General features: G+C 38.0%; 1 protein-coding gene across 1 annotated transcript in view; it reads right to left on the bottom strand.

The window, feature by feature from the left end:
- The window catches only part of PARD3B (par-3 family cell polarity regulator beta), a 382,717-nt gene that overhangs the window by 273,287 nt on the left and 84,583 nt on the right, over positions 1 to 24,847 (bottom strand). Inside the window, exon 3 of the mRNA XM_017735561.1 lies at positions 13,573 to 13,741. Within this exon, the coding sequence (XP_017591050.1) occupies positions 13,573 to 13,741 (169 nt within the window). The remainder of the gene's footprint in view (positions 1 to 13,572; positions 13,742 to 24,847) is intronic.

Here is a 24,847-nt window from a genome sequence, read left to right on the forward strand (position 1 = left end):
CTGTTGCCTGCCATTAAGAACACATTTGACACCGCTCGGTGTGTTCCAGCCTGCACCTCTCCCACGAGCTCCTTTCTTTTCCCAGCCTTTCCCTGCCTCCTCTGTACTGCACACTCAGGTCTCCTGAAAGCAAGCATGCTCCCTTGCACTCTCACAGAGAGAAACCTCCCCACATCCTACAGCCCCGGCCTCAACCTGACTCAGGAGCTGGACCATGTCCACTATCCATACATACCTTGAACTCGTTCATCCCCATCTTCTTCAGCCATCAGTGATACTGTTTATTACAGACGTGCTGTAGAAAATCACCCACACTTTCCTAAGAGATTCTGTCATCTGTTTTCTTCTGTCAGGAAACGGAATGTTGCCTTTTTCCTTACAGCTTTCCTTTAGACATGCTGTGTTTCCATGTCATTCTACTCACGCTCTTACATTTGTGCTGAACATTTATAACAACCAATGTAAGCTCAAACACAAAATCCATCTTTCCCTGAATGATGAGAGAAACTCCTTCCTGCATACCAAGCTGATCATAGAAACATGTTTTTTAATAAGCACTACTATTTTGTGCCAGAGTAGCACTTTGTATTTTAAACTTAGGAACTCAGTTTTTAAAAATAGTTATCCTCATCTTGCAGCACTGCATCAGGAGTTTGCAGATGACAAAAGTTGAAACACATGTTCAAAAATTTTTTTCATAATGACAGCCTTTAACCTCAATCACTTCAGGGTGTACTTCCCCTTCTTTAAAAATTTGCAGAGTACCTTTTATTATGGTACCACAGCACCTTCTAAGCACATGTGTCAACCTTATTCAAAATACACACTCTTAGATAAAGCTGATGAGGAAAAAGTCCAGCAGTTTTCCTTACTTAAAGTCTATCACTTATTTTCAACCAATGTAGATCAATCTTTTCTTTTTGCTAGCATCACCCTCAAAAATTAGTATCTACAAAGACTCATGGTTAACAGTGTATTTTCCCTGAACTCTTATATTTTGGAAATATTTTTCTAAACTGCAAATATGGTTGAAACAAGCATATGGTAGAAACCACACTTAGATTTAAATTGGTTGCATTAGGGAAGAAAAAAAAAAAAACAGAAGAGAGAGTGCTGCCATTTGTGTACAATTAAAAACTGAAAACTTTCATCAACACAATGGCAAGAAAAACATCTCCATACCAGATGTAATCCGATTGTCTTAGTTTGTTTTGCTTTAAATGTCACCAAAAAGCTGTACACAGACATTAACACATAACCGTGAACAGGAGTGTGCTCTGCCTCACTGAAGGCCTCTGGCAGTTCAAAAATCAGCACCTGAGGTTAGGACGGCCTGATGAACTAGAAGTGATGTGTTCAAGAATATTGTGCAACTGCAGGTAAATAATGCAAGGTCTGGAATTCAGGACCTGAACACGGTCAGGGGAACTGTGGAGCTCCAGCTGCCCCTGCTGGGGTCCCCCTAAGCTCTACACGGTTTCCAGGCTCTGAGTTCTGGCATCAGATTTCAGGCCTACATTTAGACAGTTGAGTACCACTCAAGACGATCAATATAACAAAAAAAGATTATTCCTGTCCTTCCTTAATTTCACTCATTTGTTCTAACGTCTCTGCTCAGGAAAGCACAGTCCACCTCCTGTCTGAAATCCCTTAATTCTTTGAGATATAGGTTGTAGGTTGCCGAAAAATGCTGAAGACAACCAGACTTTATCACCCATGAGCATTGTTGGCAGGCTGGGCTATCTGTAATGCAGTCAAATTATGTTCTAAAAGTTGATATCAGCATTGCTTTGGATGCAAACACTCTCAGATGACTTTTAGGTAAGCTGACAAACCAAAGAATACAGGAAACACTAGCACAAGTATATTGTTGTGCTACTGCATCACTGACAACCAACATACTGTGAGGTAGGTTGGTTGGTTTGCTTTTCTAGGTAACGGGGAAGAATTATTCTAGAGCAGAACTAAAGAGACACTTGGACAGAATACTGTAAGTGGGTAGAAAGAGATTTACAATACATCACCTACGCAGTTAAAGTCATAATTTAAAATTCTGCTCCTGAATATAAAAATGCTGATTATGATGGGGAAAGAGCTGTCCATCAAGTGTGTATCAAACTGTCAGCTGCTGAAGGCCATACCAATGACAATTACTCTGCTGCCTGCTTCCAAATTACACCTGCCTGGACAGACAGACAAATTATTTTTTTACCTGCAGATGCATCCAAACATTTTTTTCAGAGCTCCTTCTGAGCAAATCACAACATTTCAAGTCAGTTGAAACCAAACACCTAAATACTACATGCATACACACACAAATGTAAAATTTCACTTCAGCATGGACAATTCTTGGCTAGAAGAGCTCTGAATAGACACAAAATAAACAACTACCATTTATATCGAGAAGCCAAAATTGCTTTTAAACTGATCTTGCCATTAAACAGATCAGGCCCTGGAAACAAAGTTACAAGCAAGATTTTAATTTATATTTAAATACATAAAAGATTAATATATGTGCCTATTTTTCTTCTTTTTAACAGGCAATTTTCATGTTAACAGGCATACAGTTCTTCCAGTCAGCACTTTTTGAGAGCACTAAGCAATCGATATGCGTAAATTTGGTCACTCTCAGATATACTGCTTACCACCACCTGAGGCATCATGTAATGGTTCTGCCATGTACTTCAAATGTAGCTGACACGAGCTTGAATGTTCTCCCTTGTAATAGTACTGTACAGCTTCTTTTATTTTTTTAAATATGCAGCGCTATGATGATGTGACTTCTAGTTTAAAGTTAACTCATATTCTTATAATGGCACCTACCAATATAATTTCAAATCTACAGCCACCTGTTCTTCCCAAAGTGCACAACGCACTTCTTAAATTCCCACGGATAGAAGATAAATGAACTAGGATGGTGTAACAGTTAAGACAATTGACTTAAATCTACAAACAGGTGAAAACCCAGTTCCAGCAAGTGCTGTCTTTTACATATCAACCCAGCACAGAACAAAGTACTTCCTTATCACTCCAAACAAGGTGTAATTTTTCTTAAAAAGAAAAATAAAAGCAATGGCCTACAAGTAAAACTCAGTAATGGCTTTAAACAGACATTGTTTTGGGGTGATAATTTTCAGCGCCAGTTATTTCAAAATAATTATTTTCTCTGTTTGCGTGTGCTATAATGTATTAAGTCAGGTTTCAGTTATGAAGCACAAGAACTGTTCTCTCAGTTTTTATGACCAAAATGAAATTTCTTTGGTGTTAACAGGGCCTAATGAAAAACCTATGGAATGTTTACGTTTACAGCTTTTACAGTTTCAGAGACGGACGTGTAAGAATCACCTACACGTTATTTCAATCGTAAAAATCCTGTTCTCAGGATCAAAACCCACATCCATACAATAAGAAGTTAATCATTTCTCAAGGCACTAGGACATGTATCCATCTACAGAGGTTGTACAAATAATGCTGGTACTTTCTTCCCATTTAAACATTTTTTTCAAAAGACTTTCCAGCTGAAGGACAGTACTTGAGTTTTGATCTTAACCAGGTATTCTTTTCTTGCACTTAAGGTCATAACACATGCCAGATACCAAGTAATTTCAGGATCTTCTCACCTCTATCAACACAGTGCTCCTATTTTCAGCTCATCGGACAGACAGGGAGCACACAGACTTACCAGAGTCCAGGGAACACTTTGATCCAAAGGATCCTGGCTACAGGCATCACGTGGAAGAGACTGGGTAGGGGAAAGGAGCTACAGCAGAGTCCTAGAGCAAGGATCAACCAGCTCACAACAGCCAGTTGTGATTTTTTTTTTTCCCCTTCCAACTCAAACTCAAGCAAAATGTGCAACTCCTTCCCTTGCTGGGCAGACTGGTCAGGAGTTTTGTGAAAACACGTTGGCTATACGTAAGAGATTCAGCACTTTCCAATACGGGCCAGGCCTTCTCCTATTCTTGTACAAGTGAAGCATCTTCATGAATCACTATCTTCCATCTACTGACTGATCTACATCCTCCAATTTACATCTTTAGACACAAGATTAAAAATTACAGCCACTTCAAACATCTTATGTTTTTCAATTATTCTTTTCTGGGGGAAAAAAAAAATTCTTCTACATTAGAATTGCCCTACACACATACAGAGGGGTTTTGCTTTGGGTTTGATTGCTTGTTTGGGGGGTTGGAGTTTGGGGGTTTTGTTTGGGTTTTTGCTTTGGTTGGTTATTTTTTAAAGTTTAATATCCTTCAAACGGCATTCAGATGTCAAAAGAAACTGAAGTCCAGATATACTTAAAACACAAGTTGTCTCAGTCATCCAACTTGCTGAACACAGCAAGAAGTATTCATCTTATTAAACACATTGGGTTTTTAAGCAGCATATTACCTGTAGTTACTGAATTTAAATAAATCATTGTAGGGTAATATATCCTATAAGATTTAAAAACTAATAGATCTTAGACTCTCACACCTTATTTTTATTCAGAGATTGAAAGGTGAAAATAAGTATTTCTTCTATTTCAATTCCCAGCCCATTTCTCAACTTCGAATGAAATACTTAATGAACTGTACTAGTTGAATAAACTGACACAAAGAAAATATTCTGTGCACCTGCAAAAGAGGCCATGCTGCCAAAAGCTGGTTTAGCACTTCAGCTAACATCAGTTACAGGTGCTTATGCAGTCACTTTTCCACAGTTCAATGATTTAATTTTCTTTAAAACTTTGGCAGCTAAACTGTACAGCTTGAATATCACTTTGGCAGCATTTTACTGCAAGTAGTAGAGTTGCAAAGTAATCTTTTTGAGTATTTCAATGGTATTTTAAAGGATGATCACAAGTTACAGCATTAGTATATATTTCTATAATAATTAAATATGACCCTATATTTAATTAAATATTTAAATTAAGAACCTTTTCTGTTTTGATGTTTCTGCAAAAAGAGATGTCTTACTCTTGTAGACATTATTTTCTATCCTGGTAATGGTAAATTAGTTTTAGTCTTAAATTTCAAACTTGCTCCTGACAATTTTAAAAGATAAAGTAGTGAAACCTCCTGAACCTGAAACTTCCTGTGAGGCTGTAAGGAATAAAAGCGTAAGAGCAGCTATACTGGGTCCACCTCATGCAGTGTCCTGAATCTAACAGTGGTAGCAAAGACTCAGGGAAAAAGCCTAGGAGAGTTGCAAAAAATAACCTTTGAAGTATTTCCAAATCTGTGTGGCATCTAGACAACCATATTTCAAGACATTGATGAGCCACCTCCTGTGAATTGGTCTAATTCTATTATAACTCCTCAATTTTTGGTGTGTTACATCAAATTTTATGATTTAGTGGAATGCTTCATGAGAAAATCAGCTTAGGGTTGTTTTGCTTTGTAACTTGTTGAACAATAGTTGTGTTTGATACTTGAGTTTTTATATGGTGAGGAAATTGAGTAATAACTTCTTATTGATCTGTCTCAATAGTTAAAATGCTAAGATTATTATTGCTAGAGGAAACTTTAAAAAGGACTCAATCACAGAGTGTTATTTGTCCCTTTTTGTGGGAGGGTTGAGATGATCAAAATACTCTGCAGGATTTACATATCCAGTGAACATAGTGTTTCTTTCTTTTACTCAGTGTCTACAGTAAACAGACCTCCCTCTAATGAAGTAATGATTTACAAAGACAGCAAAACATAAATCCACAGCCAGTGTGTCGATGGGAAAATTGTGCAACGTATTGGGAGGAAGGTGGACCTTTTGGAAACTATGTTCAGGTGCAGTAAGTGAATACATAACTGCACATTTTGATTGGCTGATATTCTAGATACCTGTTGTGAGAAAGTCACAATCTGAAGTGGCACTTGAAAGAAGAGAGACAAAAAATGAACTATCAACTAAAGCTCTTGAAAGGATAAATCAAATAGCAGTGAGAAAGAACTTCATGCCAATGGGTAAACTGAAAGGTTCAATGATTATTTGTAACTCCTTTAATGATGACTTTTATAAAGATGTGTTCACCTGTATATGGGAACATGTTCATATGGAAGACAACAGTAAACAATCATTAGTGAATAATCCACACAGAAAAAAGCATTAAAACTGTATTAGTTTGGTTTCTTAAGGAAAAAACGTGATCTACTACCTTGAGACCTTCAGCTGAAGTCCCAATTGTTTTAACTCGAACAATTTCAAACTATCAATCAGCCAGGCTTAGCAGGCTCATTTTCTACCTGAAATACACATTTTGCCATATTGCCTCAGAGCTAATACACCACGAGTGCTGTAGGGAATTATAAACAAACAGACACACTCTCTTCTGTCTTACCCAACACTAGAGGGTTCTGACAGAGACTGCACTACAGTTTTGCAGTATATCATCATACTACAGCTTTTCAAAACGTTCAGCAGCAAAATTCAGCTGAGCAGGTAGGTCTGGTTCTTTTTAAAAGATACTACCTCTGAAACCAGCTATGCATCATAATATAAAAATACTAACAAAACCAGCAACATCACAAAATCTGTAAAACAGACAAAATCTGAATAAAAGCACTGACATCAAACAGTCTGTGTCAAAAAGCACTGTTGACTTTTATAATGGAATTTGTTCCACAATTTTAAGTCCCATTCATGACCCTCCCCAAAACCTTCCCTGAGGCAATAAAGGCTGGAAATCAACATCTCAGCTAGAAAGCTACTGCAGAAAAGTGTCTAACTTGTGATGGAAAAATATTTTTCTCTCTACTTAACATATTTTCATGAAGATACCCCTCTTACTCCAAAGTAAGGCATATTAAACCAAGCCCAAAAGGGAATAGAGACAGGCAAAATAATTGATGAGAAACAATCTTTGGGGAAATCAGAGACAGAAGGGCTATTAAAAAAAGAAGAGATTCTTTGGTAACCAACTATGCACATAAATTTATTACCTACCCTAGCACTAAATTCCTGGATGCAGTGAAAGGAAGGAAAGACTGGCTTGTTCTGTAAACAGGCAGCTCAAAGACAGAGAAACACATGGAAATTTTATATACATCTTTACCGAAAACATTACTGTATTCTTTTGCTGCAATACAGAGATAAAGCAAAACCCATTTCCATGAATCAAGGACAACTAAATAAGACCAAGCTTAAGTCATGAGGTCAAAATATACCAGACTTTCCCTCTGACTAAAATGAAAAGTTATCTTCAAACCTTTAGCTTGCCTGAGAACAGAAATCATTTGTTTTAGAAATGCAAGTAGACTTGAATTGATCATCACAATTCTTTTAAAGCAGATTACACTGGATGCCGCAGAGGAGAAAAATCTATCAAATACAGTGTCATCCTCACAACACCTATGGCAAACAGCAGAGAACAACACCTGATATCATTACTGAGAGGAGCCCTCCAGTGCAGTGAAAGAGAATACAGTCATATTCCTTAAGGAAATCAGCAGTATTCCCTCAAACCACAGAAAACAGCATGTTCTTCTATAATGTATTTCTTTTGAAATGTACCAATTTCAAAATGTTACTTTTCCCAGAATCTTACAGGAGAGAATTGTTACTTGAATGCAGTACACTCCATGCACTGACAAACATGAGAATGCCCAGCCAATAAACTGATGTTGCAAGGTTAAGAAGGAAAGGATGGCTTTTATGCAAGAAGAAGTGTCTTTGCTACTTAGTCTTGCATGCTATGTACAAGGCATTTAGCAACATTTGGTTTATCAGACTAATAGTTTCCCATCATATGTTTTCATAAATTTTAAGAATACGTAATAATGTGGTTTCCTCTGTATTTAAAAACACAGTCTGCATATCTGTAGTATCTCAACACTAACTTGAAAGAGGACTAATCAAATATATGTTGTTTAAAATGCCCCCAAGCCTACTTACAATGCTTCCACTTCAAAGAGGATGAGAAAGAAAAGAAATTCTTTCCGAGCTCTGAAGTTACACAGAAATTGTCAATATCCGTACCCTGGAGGTAACAATTTAATCCCTGTCAGGCCTATCAAGGCAGAAACTTCCAAAAACTCCTGGAAGAAACCTTGCCTTCAATTCCCTTAGACTTCTAACTAAGACACTGCCAATGAAAGCACCTCTGCTGACTGACTTAGCAACCCAAACACATATGGCCAATCAAAGTAAATAAGTGCTTTAAACAATCCCATGAAGCACAATTTAAACTAGACAAACCCCAAAACCACAGGAATACATTAAACTAATTGAATATATTTTCTGTCTGAAGCACATTCAAGGCAATTCTACAAGAGTGCAAAGTAGCCTTTCCCAAATGTCAAAAAGACATTGCCAGAACACCACCAATTGCATCAAAATGGAAAATCAAAACCTTCTAGGCTACTGCTCTTATTATCCTGTACTAACTAGACCTTCTGAGGGTTGAATCATTCCCAACAATCTCTGTTTTCAGGGAAAAAATGTTCACTGAGAAGACACTACATAAAACGTCCAGAACCAAAAGAACTGACTGCTCAAAAACACAAGTGCCTGCATGTAGTTTGAACTCCAACTACCAGAACCATTCATAAGCTTATTTTAGGAGAGAGACCATAATCAGTCATTCCAATCATTATTTGCAACTGAGTCTTCCACTTGCCTAGAACACTGATCAGATGTGGAGACATGTACATATAAAAGGAGAAAATCTCGAGATTTGCTATAAAACAAAGTTATGCAAAATTTGAAATACCGAAGTAAGACTTTTCAATGGGAAAACCAAGACATTTGCTCTACTGAACAGTGAAAGCTTCCAGGAGTTAAATTCCTGTAGTTTACAGGAGAATTTTTTAACCTATCAATAACTGTTACAAGGAATTATTTCTTTATCTAATCTAAACTTTAAATGAAGTTACTACTTTACACTAGTAAAGGTACCAATCCACTAAGAGCCTGATTTCATTGTAATAGCCATCAAAGTAATCTAATTGTCTGTGTTTCCAGACTACACTCGAAAAACCACTTCAGGATTCTTCAAACCAATTCCCAACTAAAGGGAAAAAGAGTAAATAAAACAACAGACAAAAAAAAAAAAATCATGGAGATGCCTACTTTGTACCTTTCTTTTTTCCCTCCCTGAGTATTCAAAAGCAACAACTGTCTCTGAACACTGCTTGTGTTCTTCCAGGCAAAATCCTGACCACTTAACACCAAGGAGATCAGCAAGAGAAAAGCAACAACTAAGTTTGTGTGCACTCAACCATCATTTACCAAATGAAGCAAACAAAACACTGAGCCAATCATGAAGGCATTTCCAGCTCGAGTGACTTGTCCATAAAACGGATCCTCTATAAATAAATTAGTGCTCTCTCCTTCCTGCCCATATGGACTGAAAAGGAAAAAACAAATTGACATAATGAAAATAACTCCCCCTTTCCTGTTCCATGAACTACCATGTGGGGAAAACCACCAGAAAACAACAGTAAACTATTAGGTGCAAAAGGAAAACAGGAGTGCTACTGGCACACTTACAGGTGCACAGAAGATTACAAGAGATATGTGTAACCTTACATTCACCATAGGCTGAACTCACGTAGCTAACTATGTATTCAACATACTGTGATTTCACTGTTCATTGCAGGGTTTTATCTATACACAGTTTTATAATTAAGAAACATGGTACAAAAAGAAAAAGGCAATAAAGGATTTACAGTGGTATTTGGGGTTAGAGATGTTGAAGTTTACCTCCAATAAATTTTTCAAATGTACATCAGCTATTTCAGCCTTTAGTTGCCTGTATCATTCTTTGAAAACTGTTGTCATGGCCACATCATTATTGTACTCCAGGAAATTCTGCTCATGAGAAACAGTTACACAAGACAAGCTCTGCTGCCATCTTAGCAACTGTGTCTCAATGCTCTCGTATCCACAAAAATAACAAATCAGTAGATCAATTTCTTCCCTATTTCAAACAGCTGCCTGAACACATTAAACAGTTGTGTGCTTCTCTAAATTTTGTAATATATCTTAGCAGGTGTCTTATTACCATTTGTATTGTAGCATGAAATGTTTTCTTCACTCAAGCACAGATTCTGACAAATTTGAATTTTTGGTTTTTCACTATTAAAAGACACTGTCAGGAACAGCACCTAATAATCCAGTGCTGTGGGGCAAGGAGGGAGGCACTTCAATCTGTTTGCACCTCACCTCATGTTATGGACACAGAAGATACCAAGTCCACAAACACTTGAAGTCTTCCTGAAATTTCCTTAAATTAAATATAAGAACCCAAAATTGCACCTGTTTAGGAACAGAGTTAGCTTTAAAAGTAGAGCAGTGTTTATTTCAGGGTAAAGAAAACAAATAGCTGAATAGTTTCCTGAACTGTTTTAAGGAGATATATACTAAGAAAGTAATTTGATATCAAGTAAATTAAACTTACTTTTTTGCTCTAAAATTTTGCCAAGATGTGAAAGCAATGTAAAATATAAGGTTATTTTAGCTTTTCAGTCAAATACAAGATTGTTTTTATTCTGGTTCACTTTCAGAGCTACAGGTGATAAAGGTGAAAATAAAGGGTAACCAACTACATCATGGAAAGTCTATTCTTTCAGACAGTGAAGCTGATCAGTATTCCAGAAGACCAACCAGAAAAACACCCTCAAAAAAGTAACCATACAAAAAAAATACCAAAAAAATTAAAAAAAATTGTTGCCATCTCTATCTGAACATGAAGGGCTTTAAGATTGGGTATAACATACAATTCACTTAACTAGATCAAATACACAATTTATAAAAGACAGAAAGGTTTTAAGGCAATATCTCATGTGTCTTTTCTAAGCCAGTGCCAATTCTCTCACGTCTGACAAGAGCAGTGTTTAGTTTCACGTGCTTATTAAGCACCAAGCACTAAGTATTCCACAAGCAGATCATTAACCAGACATTGTTTCTACATAAAACCATGGATCTGATTTCATAAATTATAAAACATCCAACAGAAATTAACAGGAAAAATTGTTCCACAATCTGACAATTCACATAACAATGAATTCCCTGCATTTCCTTCCTAAAAGCAGTCTGGAAAAGTTCTCAGAAAGGTAAGCACATGTCAGTTCTTGAAGCACAGCTCTACTATGGAAAGCAACACCTTTTTCCTACGTATATATTCAATCACATCCTTGCTCCCAAAATAAAAACAGCTTTATAAATTAGTATTATTTATTTCTGCTAGAAGTGGGAGTCAATTCAATAATTAGACAGGAAGCCAGACTACTGTGGTTCATGCATCAATGATATTGATGCCACCAAATTGTCTTTCTATTTCTTCATTTACTTTTCAATTTGCCTCTAATGGAAATAGCCACATAATTTAAGGACCAGGGACTTGTACACGAAAGACAAGGGCAAAAATTAAGTCCAAAGAATTGTAAACCCTGATGTAAAATCCAGAAGAGAAAACAATTACATTTCAGAGTACAAACTGAGTTATAGGACTAACAGGTAGAAAAACTTTCACTTACCTTGTAAAAGAAACCAATTTGAAGCAGAACTTATGAGACAAACCCACCACATTTACAATCTCTTCTTTTAAGAAGCAAGCACCATTTTAAACTTCAAATATGTTGCTACTGCATTGAAAACAAAATAGAATCCTGACTGCTCTTCCCACATTATATTTCATCTCCTTTACACTCTAGAGTAGGATTTCATAAATACTAGGAAATTAACTATGTGGTAGCTTACTGATGAACTCAAGAGCTCGAGCACTTAACTGCTTTACATAAAATTGTGTGAGGCTGAAGTACTCCCCTCTCCAACCCTCAACTTACATAACAACAGTATGCTAGAGAAAACACCTTTTTTTTTTTTTAATAGTACTCAGAGGTATTTGGAGAACAATTGCTACTTTCTGAAACATGCTAAAACGTGGTAACAGTGCAATATAAAAATATGCAACAAATGAAGTGGCAAAACTTCTAACCACCAAACCTTGAGCTACAAGCTGTTCCATATCTCATGCTTACCAAAAACCAGACAAATACATACAAGTTATATCAATAATAAGTCTTGTCTCAAGATTTTTAGTTATGAGACATTCCTGTGTGTCATTAAATATGGAAAATGATTTTTCTATTCTAGAATATAGAAAATATGACCCAACAACACAAATTTTACTCTAAAAATCCTCATGCAGTTTTCTCTTTTCTAATTTAGAGTCATTTTTACACTAAAAATTCTCATGTAGTATTTTCTACAGCAGGCACAAAAACGAGCACAGACTTCTATTAGAAGTTAAGTTACACAGCTTCATCCAGTGAACTTTAGTTGAAATTTTATTTTAGTTCACTGCTTTTGTTAATTAGCCTTTTCCTTTAAAAATATAATTAAAATAGACAAGTGAACATTCCACTTCTGAAGTTGTAATCAGACTACTCTACGAGAGTAGCACAACTAGAGACGGCACTTCTATCCTTCCTCCAGCTGCTTACACTCAGATTTTATTGCACAGCATTTGGAGACTGCCAGCAGCACTCGGCAACACGGGGTGAGCTGGGCGCTGGGCTCTGGTGGGATGCAGAGCAGGCTCTCCTGAGCATTATTCATTTGCTTTGCAGGCAGACAGAGCATTCACCTTCAATCTTGTTCTGAATGCTTCTGTATCTAGTACTTAGGTGACAGCTCAGCCTACTCTAAATCCAAGAAAGTATTTCAAACTGCTTTGTGTACAACATACAAGACTCCAGCTCTTTATAGTTGGAAACCAGTCTGAACTCCTGGCCATCCAGGCACATTTAAACAACACAGGGCACCAGAGCTGCAGCAGTTCATGTAGTAACCTCTGATGTAAGAGGGAATTAAGCAGCAGCCTTTCCTAATCACAGTCTGCTCACTTGAAAGTCAGAAAGGCAAACAGACCCAGTTATGCAACTTCTTCAAAGGCAAAGAGCTGAACTGTTTGCAACTAGCATATCCCCCTTGCCACCTCCCACACCCAAAACAGGGCACTAGCTCAGATACCTGGTAAAAGCATTTGCACTCAGCAATTTTACATTCATTGAACCCAGGTTCTTCAAAAAAAAAATCTGTTTTTTTTTTCAATTACTGTGTTATTTGAAAATACTTAGCAAAGCTTTCATCTTGTGTGCTCCCAGAATACTACAATGGATTGCCAGCAACTCCTGGCTGTGCACAGGACATCCCCAAGAGTCACACCATGTGCCAAAGAGGGTTCTCCAAATGCTGCTTCAACTCTGTCAGGCTTGGTGCTGGGGAGCCTGTTGCAGTTCCCAGTCATCCTCTGGGTGAAGACCCTTTTTTTAATATCCAAACTAAGCCTCCCCTGACTCAGCTTCATGTCATTCCCTTGGGTCCTGTCACTGGTCACCAGAGAGATTGGTGTTCAGCCCTCCTCAAAGAGAGCTTTAGACCACAAGGAGGTCTCCCTCAGTCTCCCCTTCTCCAGGCTGAACAGAGCAAGTGACCTCAGAGACTCCCCATACAGCATCCCCTCAAGGCCCCTCACTGAAGTGCAAGGCAAACAACGGGATGCTAAAAAGAAATAAATCCTTAAATATATAAAATCAGATTACAGACATACACAGAAAAAAGGAAAGTAAACACCATACAAGATATACATACCCAGTTTTAGGGCAGAAGGAGTCACTTCGATCTCACCAATGGGCTGAAAGGCAGCCAGCTGAGTTGCTACCTCTGTCTCAAAGGAGTCTGGGCTATTTCTGTCTGTCAAATTGCCATTGGTGCCATCAGTCTTACGGGGAGTTTCTTGCTCATCATAAACAGCAATCAGCTATCAAAACAAAAGATAATGCAGTTTGTATATTTAAAGTATTTCCAAACTCCAATTTTTTAAAAAAATAAAACTTACACTTCCTTTAAAGTACAAAAATAATGATCTAATTTCAGAACAGCTAACAACAAACATACAGATCCCAGAAAGCACAGACATTTGTGTTTAGATACATTGACTTCAATATGACTTAAGTGTATGCTTCAGCACTGCCCTGTGCTGACACACATTTCTCAGAGTTAGCACGATACCATTAGTGAGCATTTTATATGATTTCAAAACACTTAAAGATGAACATGTTTAAAAACCACGAAACAGCATTTAATTCTTGGGGGTAGAGGGTGTTATTAGTCTAAAAACTTTTAGTGCTACTGACTGACATGCTGCACAAAGGTAACACAACCATAGAAGCTGCACTGAGTAAGCAGATGCACGTTGTATTTGTAAGAACATAATAACTACATTCCAAGGACAAGATACATCCAGCACAATGACAGAGCATGAGGGCTCCCTAGCTGTCCAACCTATGTCTCTGTAAGGATGGAAGTTTCTTGGTCCAGTACTGCACATACCCCCAGCACCTCTCTACCCACCACGCATCTATTCCTTCCTCCCATCCTGCCCTGCATGTATCAAGAACACATTTTCTGAAAACTCTCTCTCAGTCACTGCCTCTTCCACCACTTCAGGCACTCGGGAAGGCCAACAGTAAAAGCAGCAACAGGCTCTAAAGTCTGCTGTCCAAGGTCACAGCAATGAGGACATGAAAATCATAAAAAGCACCAGAATCATTATTTTTTGCCTCTGATAACCTGGCCTTTCACAAAGATCATGCTTTTGCCCCCTACTAATATAAAGGGATCAGACAGTGGTTATGCAGCCTCATCAAGAAGTGACTCACACATGTGGCTGGGTGTAAATTGTATTAAAGTTTCAGGAAAACAGTTAAGCATGTTACAGGTCTGGGGAAATAAACCAAAATACGATTAAAATGAAATAGAAGACATGATGTTCTCAACCAACAGGATGCTTCGCACCCCAGAGTCCTCTCCAAAAGCAGAGGAGGTAAGAGCAGCAGTTCAAATGTTTTCCCTACCCCACCACCTGACATGACATAGTCCTTGTGCCACTTAAATGGCAAACACTTTGCCTAAGGTGCTCATTTATTTCACTTTTTCTGAACTCCCTCAGATTATCCTAATGTTTTTCCCAGCTAACTGTGAAAAATACCACAACACGCACAACTGGTTAGGCAACATCAAGATATACACAGAAACAAGCTTAAAGGATTGATTTACTACTTTTTACCTCTCTCTGTGTTAAGGCACGCATATGCTCTCTCTTATAAAAGTATTAGTACATCAAATCTCCTCTGACACTTCCAAGAAGTGTCAACAATTATACAATATACAATTATATATATATATATATATATGAAAAACAGTATACTGAAACAAACTTTTAAACAAACTCATTTGCCCAAGGGAAAAAACGAATGTATGAAAGAAAAGGAAAAAAAAATCCTGAAGTGCTTCTAAAAGGAAGAAACTGACATTTTCAGGTCTTCCACTCATTTATAATTTGGTTGCTAGAAATGTGTCAGCTCATATTTACCAAAGCACACTTCAGAGACACACAAAACCCTTAAAAAAATTAGGTAGAAAACTTGCTCTCTTTTTCCATGTGAAGCCTATTTCCTTTCCATGGCCATACAACTAAGGTTTTACAACACACAATTTGGTTTTTACTTGTCCACAGTATACAGAAAAGTTTAACTCCAGTAACAAGGACAAGTCTCTTTGTACCTTATTCCTGCATAACATTTCAAGTGTTCACACTGCATTCCTTTATGTCCCAAAATTACAGAGAGCCAAAAAGGCTGACTGATATCCAGACACGATACAGATCACAGCAATCTTCTCCAGTACCAAGAAGAAGAAACAAAACCTAACCCCCATCCTATAGTATCTTTCATTTGTTTCTAAAATGACTATTTATATTCCTGATATTATGGAAGTTCATCCTGATTCAGTAAGTTCCACAACCATTGTACACCAAAAGATTTGCTTTCTCAGTCTCACTTTCACCATGGAAATTTAATTTCTAAGAAGGAGGCTGTTACTAATGAAGAGGAAATTGGAGATTGTGTAGGACTGTGGCACTGAAAGCATTTTAGCAGGATACAAAGTTCATTTGAGCATCCACAATGTAGAATGGAATAAATGAAACTTGGTTGTGATTTGATGGGAACAACTGAATTCCTCAACTAGACCAAGATGAGTTTCCCCTTGGTTTTGCACTGTAGAATATTAAATGCTGTATTACTTTGGAATATTCTACACTTACTGCCCCAGGACGTTGCAGAGGTGAAAAGCAAGAATTGATTAAAAAAAAATTAGACAAAGTGATGGAAAACACCAACAAGAAAATGGATAGGTACAAGCACTGCCTCAGTCTCAGAAACCTCCAAAACATGTAGTAGTATAAACCAGAAGGGCAAACCAGGATAAACTGATGCTATAATTACGCTACTTCTGGGTGCTCTCTACAAGTATTTTCCACTGGTCACAGGCAGAGACCAGGGCAGCAGCCAGAGATTCTCTCACAGGCTCACGTACATTATGACACTATCGCATACTGTGGCTTCTAAGCACCACACCTCAGTCCCCTGATGTTCAAATGAATCTTGTGCAGAAATGAAACAAAACTATTTTAACAGGTAAGTTAGGTCACAGACTCCAGACACCACTCACAGATACGGCGCCTTACCCACCTGCCAGTCCCTAGAGGCCAACTGCACCATGGCCACACCACAGCCAGTTCCCTGCATTCCCGACAAGGCTGCGCCTGCTCCTCACCATGGTCACCTGTCACTTCCCCCGGGGCTGGTAACCACATCCCCATGGCTCCTTTTGAAAGGCCCTCAGTGCAGGGCAGGCACTGCCCCTGAGGGCTGAGGGAGTCCCGCATTCAAAGGCTCTGTCCTGCACCAGGCCAAGGGCATTGGTGGTGCCCACCCAACCTGTGGAGGGCCCAGGTTAAAATAAAGTTTCTATTGCAATGGCAATATCCTCATGTCGCTGAGGGTCCCTAAAGCACGTGCCCTAGCACTGGGTGACACTGCCCCGGAGCTGAAGTTACAAGTCAAACACATGCCTTGACACCTGCTCAGAACTGAGCTGGGTTCAGGCAGGTTGAGGGGCAGAAATCACAGTGCCCGAGTGCGGATAAAGCCCCCAGATCTCCTCCCTATACAGACGGGTTACAAGTGAGCCAATGCTTCTGTCAGCTCTGCACCTTGATGTACCTGCATCTCACACTGAGCAACCAAGAAGGTTCAGAAGATGGAGACGTGCTGGCTTCCCTCCGCCCAATTCCTGCAGCAGAGGCATGAGAAGAGAAGACAACACTACTCCCCTTCCCAGCTGTGCCCACACCAGCACTCCATTTCCACACTCCAAGCCGGAGCAGACAGGGCACAGTTGCTAGCCAACACCTACGGTACAGCCTGACAAACAGCTGGAAGAAGACTCCACCTGACCTAGACCACACAGGCCCAACACCTGCCTGAAAACGGGAAGCCTCTTACTGCTGACATTCTGTGAGCGACTTCTGAGGGAAATCCACAGTTCCCTAGTCTACACTCAGGCACTATTTTGACAGATTAAAAAAACCAAGGAAAATCTATTTCTTTACAGTATGGAACACACCACTAATTAAGTAACATGATCTAGAGTTAAACTCCCATTTTTTACAGAATGTGGAAAGGAGATGCTACAGTACTGCCTGTGGAGGTAGCAAAGATGTGATGCCTTTCCTCTCCAGTGAAATAAACAGCCATTTGTTTTCTAAAATGTTTATTTGGGGGAGAACTCCTCAGGACCACAGTTGCAGCAGAATCTTATCAGTAGCAATTCTAACACAAATACACTGCTAATTAATCAAAGTATTGTAAATATCTGCTTCAGCCTTTCAAAGGGAATTAATACAATTAAGGTTATATAAATTAACTACTCAAAAATAATTCTCATAATTGACTTCTCATTTCCAATATGGAAAATTCTTTAACTGGAACAGATTGCCAAACTCTTCTGATTAAAAAGAATTTCAGGACACATTAAGAAATCTCCACAACTATATCAATAAAACAACACCACTGTTTGCAACACTAGTTTATTCTTTATCAGTTCAATATTTACAAATACTGAGAATTCAGTAGGTCAGCTGATTGGGGGTTTTTTTTAACACATCAAGATATTACTGTAGACATTTGTAAACTGCGTAAATTGTACAATTTTGTACACTTGCTGTAGTCAGATGTCTCCTTTATTAAAGGTTATTTGAAGAACATGAATATTTATTGTGAAAGATACGTATGTATTTCTATATAGGTGAAATGGTTCTACAACCATTATTATTATTATTGCAATCTCTGTTACCATCCTACCAGTTACCTGAAAAATCCATAAATTACCAAAATTCAGTACTTCATCATTTTGATTACTTAACTCTATCTACCAATACTGACAGTCACAACACAAAGCAGCAATAATGAACACTTCCATTTTATTAGCATTTTTGGTGCTATCGTGTTACAAGGCACTGTGATACAGCCGAATTTTAATTTTGTGTGCTGCCCTATGGCACAGTTCTTCCAATACTTTACTGATACTTCAATTGCAAAGCCTGCAGAAAAGTGAAACAAGATTACGTTCAAATTATGTGACTACATTCCCAAACACACTCCTTCGATCAAGATCAAGCAAAGGGTGAAGGGCACATACTGCAGCTGTGCCTCCCTGGGCACTGGGAGAGACACCACACACACACAAGAGGCAGCAAAAGAAATCCTTCCAAATGAATATTGCAACAGTTTTGTTTCAGTAATTGCTAATTAGGCTTAATTAAACAATCAAAACTTCATGGAGTTCCAGAATTCTAAAGAAAAACATCTTTACCTTTGAACAAATAGCAGTGATTTAAGGCACTTGTTTGAGTCATGAACAGCTGACTTTACACTGCCCTATACACCATTTTAAATAAAAGGGTTCATAATTATTTCTCTCCAAACTACATTTTTGACAACTAGATTACTGTTAATAAGGTTAAAACCTGTATATTTTACTAGCTTTTCTGTACTGAATTAGAATAGACAACATTATTTCCTTTCTGACCCCGAACACAAGGTATGTACACAAAGTACTAAGGAAGAAATGACAAAATACAAGCTTGTTTGCAATTAAATTAATCAGCTTTCAATTACTGTCAGGATAAAATCACTAAGAGAAGTTCTCAGTCATAGGCTAGCATTGGTACATGATTGAAAAGATACAATTTTCAACAGCTTAAATAATATATTCAAAAATACAAAAAGCAATTAAATGCTCAACTTCTACTAAATTTTTCATTCATGTTGGATGGAAATTTTTCCTCTTAATTTTTTTTTCCACATTCACTTTATCTAGATTCTTCTCTCACTTAGGGACAACTGGAGGCAGTAAAATTGGGGGTTTATGCCAGACATGTTTGTTTCCTGTTCAGCTACTCTCTGTCCATGATTTTAAATGCCCATTTAGGAAAAAAAGACTTTTTTTAACCATATCTTTACTTTTGATGGCCAGTGCTCCTGTGGGAGTGGTTACCAATTGGTCATAAAATAATGTGGCTAAAATACTCTCCTTTTTTGGGTCCATTAGTAAATGACTTTACACAGAAAGCACCTGAATTTTAACAAAGAGCTGTTAGAAGGAGTGAATGAAAAGCTCAGTGACAATTTGATCAAGCTTCATGACATAAGGAGAAGTGATGGCTTAAGCTACAGCAGAAACTGATGTTCACCAAAGCACCACACGACCTTGTTCTCTGGTCCCTCTGTTTGGGATCTGTAGGACTGATCTTGCATTTATCCCTACACCTACATAACAAAGAGATACAAAGATACACACTGTCTCTATATGTGACACACTGATACCAGAACACAGCAATGTTCAAAATAACGTTTAAAAATAATTTAAAAGATCAGAACTTCAATTCTGCCCAGGTACTTGCACCTATGACAACAGATGGAAAAAGGCTGCAGTTGACAGCAACCTACATACAACCAATGCAAAAAGAGAAAAGAGATCAAGAGATCCTTTTCTCTTTTTCTTTTTTTTTCCACCCTTCCTTTCTTTCAGTAGTTTGGCAAGGTCAGTTCTTTACTCCAACTATTTAAGACACTAAAGCACCAGCAGCAACACAAGGTAAGGGCAAGGGTACCTCTCTAGCCAGCAGTTTGCACCAACCCATCTCAAGTTCAAAATCTGCCATCTATTTGAGGCCACTGTAGGGTGACTTTCCTCTTCCCCAGCCACGAGCGCTACACTTGCTAGACCCAGAGAGAGTCAGTTCAGGGAACTAAATCAGGAAGAAAAGCAACTCCTCATTGCCAGCTGATTCAGCTCTGTGAACCACACAAAGCAAACTTCTGTCAACACATCACTGAGTTAACATTTCCTTAGACTACCACTATCCATAATCTAGTGATATTTAACAAAGCTGGACCGATGTCTGTACCCCTGCTCCCAGGAGAGCATCCCAGAGCGCTGTGCACATATGTGTCACCAAGCATGAACAACAGCAGGGACATTTCTGCAATTTATCTTCCTAACAGAAACTCTTCTATAGGCATGAGTTACACGTTTAACTTCTGCCCACGGGGGGACAAGAAGTCTTTACATTGAGGCAAGAAGACTGAGAGTAAAGTGTACCATATGTTGAACCAAAAAAAACAAAAAACAAAAAACCTTCACAAAGACACTGTGAAAGTTGCTTCGGAACTCCACAAACCAATTAATGTAAAATCAGATTTTATATATTACTTGTGAAAGAATCCTGCTCAAATGGTTAAAAGACGAAAGACTGGTAACAGTGCAACACAGACAGAACGAAGGTAATTAGGGTATCTCAAAAAGGATGAAAGTGTTATTTAATTTTTCAATTTAAAACTTTCCTGGAGCTCTACAACATTTCTTCAACATTCTTTCAAGGTATATTCTTTTGGTATATACTGATGAGTGCTTCAAATGGTATTCTTACATAATAGTATGCTTTGGAATTCCTTAAACTTAAAATAAAGGCTGTCAAGGAAAAATACCAATATACACACCATATGGCAATCCTTCCTTCACACCTACATATGAAAACAAATTACAGATATATTACATGAAAGCTATGGTGATTAGCTCATCTTGTTTACCTACATGCCAAAACGACATACACCAAAGTATCTTCCCAAAGACCACCTGACACTTTTCTTATCCTTGTTATTCAGATTTTTTTGGTACTGTCCAAAAGCAGCCAAGAACAAAATCCTACTGCACATATACAAACACTGGTAGCCTCTGCTCTGAAAATTTTCTAAGAATATCACGAAAATATTAAATAGGAAGAGAAGCAGCATGCCTAGCAGCTGCCAGGCCCAGCTCAAGACCCAGCTCTTTCAGGAAGAAGGGAAAGGAGTTTTTGAAAGGTCATGGAAAAAAAAAAATTACCTGATTGATAAGCTCTTATATAATTCTTCTTCCTGTCCAACCTATTCCTCCGTGGGCACATGTGACTGTACTTCAAACAATGCAGCTGATTGGGTACTTAACATTGATATTTGTGGCAAAATTTGATGAGCCCTTCAAGCATGACTGAGACGTAATTTTTTAAACCACTTAGTAACTACTTGAGAGCTGTTATGGAGATCCATAGTACAATACAGACATTCCTTGAGGGCTGACTTCGGGTAGCTTCCCTGGCAGATATAAATGCTAGTGCTAAAATGTCAAGGATTTATAATTATGATGGCGGATGCATAAAACACATAAAACAAGGCTTATTAGGGTTGATTGAAGTAAATATACCAAAGGACATTTCTCCTTTCTTCTGTAAAAGATTCATGTTCAGTGCTATTTGTAGCCTGTCACACTCATTATGTTTTCACGTGAAATAGCTTCTGAGTTTTGCTAGATAACAAATGCCCTTTGCTTTTATTCTTCCTGTATCCAAGTGAAAAAAACAAATTGAAGAAGGACTGTGGAATGCAAGACTGATTATTTCCTTTCTGCTTAACTTGAAACTGAGTACTTTCACCTATATGGACTCTAGACAAGACGAGCTAATTTTGGAGAGTCCATTTAAAATGGCACTATAAAAATGTAGATAGTTAATACCATAGACTGCATTATTTACTAGAATCATGCTTGTCAAATGCACTTATTGGAATCACTCATTGAAAAGGAAAAATTTACTGTGCCATGAAATACGACAGTCTGTACTTAGAAATGAAAGTGACATCTTAGTTACTATATTGTGAGTAAGCAGCAATAAATGTTCACTCTCATAATATGAATTACAGCAACTTCATAATAAGAAATACCTTACCTTAGAATACTACTTCAATGCTAAATTAACTGCACAGTAACACAACAACACAAACCCCACCTGACAGAACAAGCATTTTGTTGAGAGAGAATCCACAGTAACTCTGGATACTCCAAGCCACACATGGTCAAGTGAGGCAAAGGGGTGGAAAGCCAAACGAGGAGAGCTCAAGCTGCTCCCAGTTCCTACTGCAGCATAGGCATTCCCACTCCTACTTTTTGCAGGCACCTTGCCTGGCATTCAGCAGACTTGTCCAGCATCAGCTCCTTCTCACACCTTTCCAGATGCTTTTCAAGTCCTGAACTGGCTTCAAATAACCTTTGAATTATATGGGCATGTGAAAATCCTCAGAAATTTACACCTAAGTAAACTGTGGTGAAGAGACATTATACCACTTCAACTAAGACCAGAGAGCATAATTGAAATTTTTTGGAATTTGCATGGCTCTTCATAATCTAGGCAATGATTTATGATGTTAAAAAACAATTTGTATTGAGAACTTCAACCTTCATATATTTTCCAGATTCCAGTTTAATGAGTAGGGCCCATAGAACAATTTCGGTTGGAAGGGATCTCTGGAAGTCACTGGTCCACTCTTTTACTCAAAGTAGGGCCATACTGGCACTTGGCTTAAAGTTGACTCTGGTTGTTCAGAGGCAAACCAATTTTTGTGCATCTCCAAGGATGAAGGTTTCACAAGTACTCTGGGCATCTGTTTCAGTGCTTGACTACCCCTGCAGTGCAAAAAAAAAAGTCTCTTATATCTTAACAGAATCTTCCTCATGACCATTTAATGTCCATTTCCTCTTCTTTTCTCACTGGGGACTTTCAAGAGGTAAGGTGCAGTCTCCTCTACACTCTCTCTTATCCTATGAAGTTCACTTATCCTTTCTCTCCAAGTCTCATGTTCAACCCCTGGTCTTGCTGGTGATCCTGTGCTGAGCTAGCTTCAAATACCTCAATGTCTTTCTTGCACCAAAGGAGACCAAAACTAGATACAACAGTCCAGCTGTGGCCTCACAAGTGCCAAACAGATGGAAGTGCTTCCCTTGGCTACTATCCTGAGTGTGTATTTAGCTTTCTTAGATGTAAACCTGAGACAAACCTAGAACAACTTCTACCAAGCCACTCTTATTTTCTCTCTCATTGATTTGACAATATGCATAATGCACAAAAACATGTTTTTGCTTTGGCCCCAATTACTCGATGACAGCATATTAATTACCTATTTGTTTGGTTTAAACAGCTCTGATCTTTTTAGAGGACATTACAGGATGGGGCAATGGAACTTTGGAAGTAGAAGAAAAAAAAGCAGCGCAAAAAAATACTTGAATTGTAAAACCCATCAGAAAATGTAAAACCATCTGCACAGCATAGCACACACAACAACTTCCATTAGTACAGACAGGCTTGATAAATCTTGGGATGTTGCCACACGTCATGCAGTTCTCACACTGTGTTTCTGTCTGTGCAGAAAAACATTTCAGTATTTACAACTGCCAAGAGTCCTATTCCTACTGATGCCTTGCTTAGTGAGACTGCATTATTTGCCTTGTCTCTGACAGTTTATATGTCAGGCTCTAGAAAGGCAAAAGTAAGCTTACAAAACTGGTTGTCACCTTGATGAGGAAAGGTCTGTCCCTAATGATAAACTAATGCTATCAGTCTCTCCTAGTTTGCTATTAATTCTGTCAATACACAGTATTCCTAGGCAGTTTCTAGTGCATTTTAATAAAGTATGCACAGCCCTTTGAAAAAAAGAGAAAATAAATAGTTTTTTCCTTTCACATAGTGACCTCATTTTCAGAAGCACCATGACCCTATATACTTCAGTAGTAGAAGTCAGTTGACCTTGATCTATAGCAACCATGTCTCTAAAGAAAGCTCCTAAACATCATGATGCTCTTACGCATAAAATTTGAGACAGAGGAACATGAGGAGAGGGGAGAGATGTCTAAAAGAAATGCAACAGAAATATCACCAAAATCCTCAGAATGTATTTAGTAATTGGCTAGCTCATATGAATTGTTTCACCATACTCATTAATAGAAGACTACAAAGTCAATCATTGTCACTCGAAGAAGAATGGTACTTTTTTTTTTTTAAAGACAAACCAGTTTTTGAAGTCTACAGCAACTGAAGAAGAAACCTATGAAGTTATGCTGTCTCAGAAGATCAGTAACAGGCAAAATCGTGACACATTCAGGAACTTTAGAAGCAGCACAGTGGTTCCAAACACAAATATATATTCCCAAATAAACTAGCCGAACAGAAGGGGTAGAAAAAAATTATTTTGACTTGACACTAATGCACCATTACTGTGAAAACAATGAAACTAAAAGTAACATTTCTAGCGATAGTCACATCCCTGGCAATAACAAAAAACCCTTCAGTAAGAATTACTCATTTCAGCAATCAGTTCGTAACAGACATCCTACTGCTGCCTTGCTCATTATACTCCTTAAAAGAATGATCTACATATTATAAACTTCAGTCATTTTTTTACCCTAACATTAGCTGCCCACAGCATAATTTCATAGATAAGTTTCTTAATTTCTTAGTAAAGAAATGTTGACATCATGTCCAAGATCCACAGTAGAATTAAACATCCTTTTAAGGTGTTCTGAGAGTTAAAATTCAGAATTCAACTGAGCAAAATGGTATTTGCAAAGTTAGTAGCAGCTGTGTATGTACACG

This window comes from Corvus brachyrhynchos, unplaced genomic scaffold (assembly GCF_000691975.1).
Source record: "Corvus brachyrhynchos isolate BGI_N302 unplaced genomic scaffold, ASM69197v1 scaffold255, whole genome shotgun sequence".
In the NCBI taxonomy this organism is placed as follows: Eukaryota; Metazoa; Chordata; class Aves; order Passeriformes; family Corvidae; genus Corvus; species Corvus brachyrhynchos.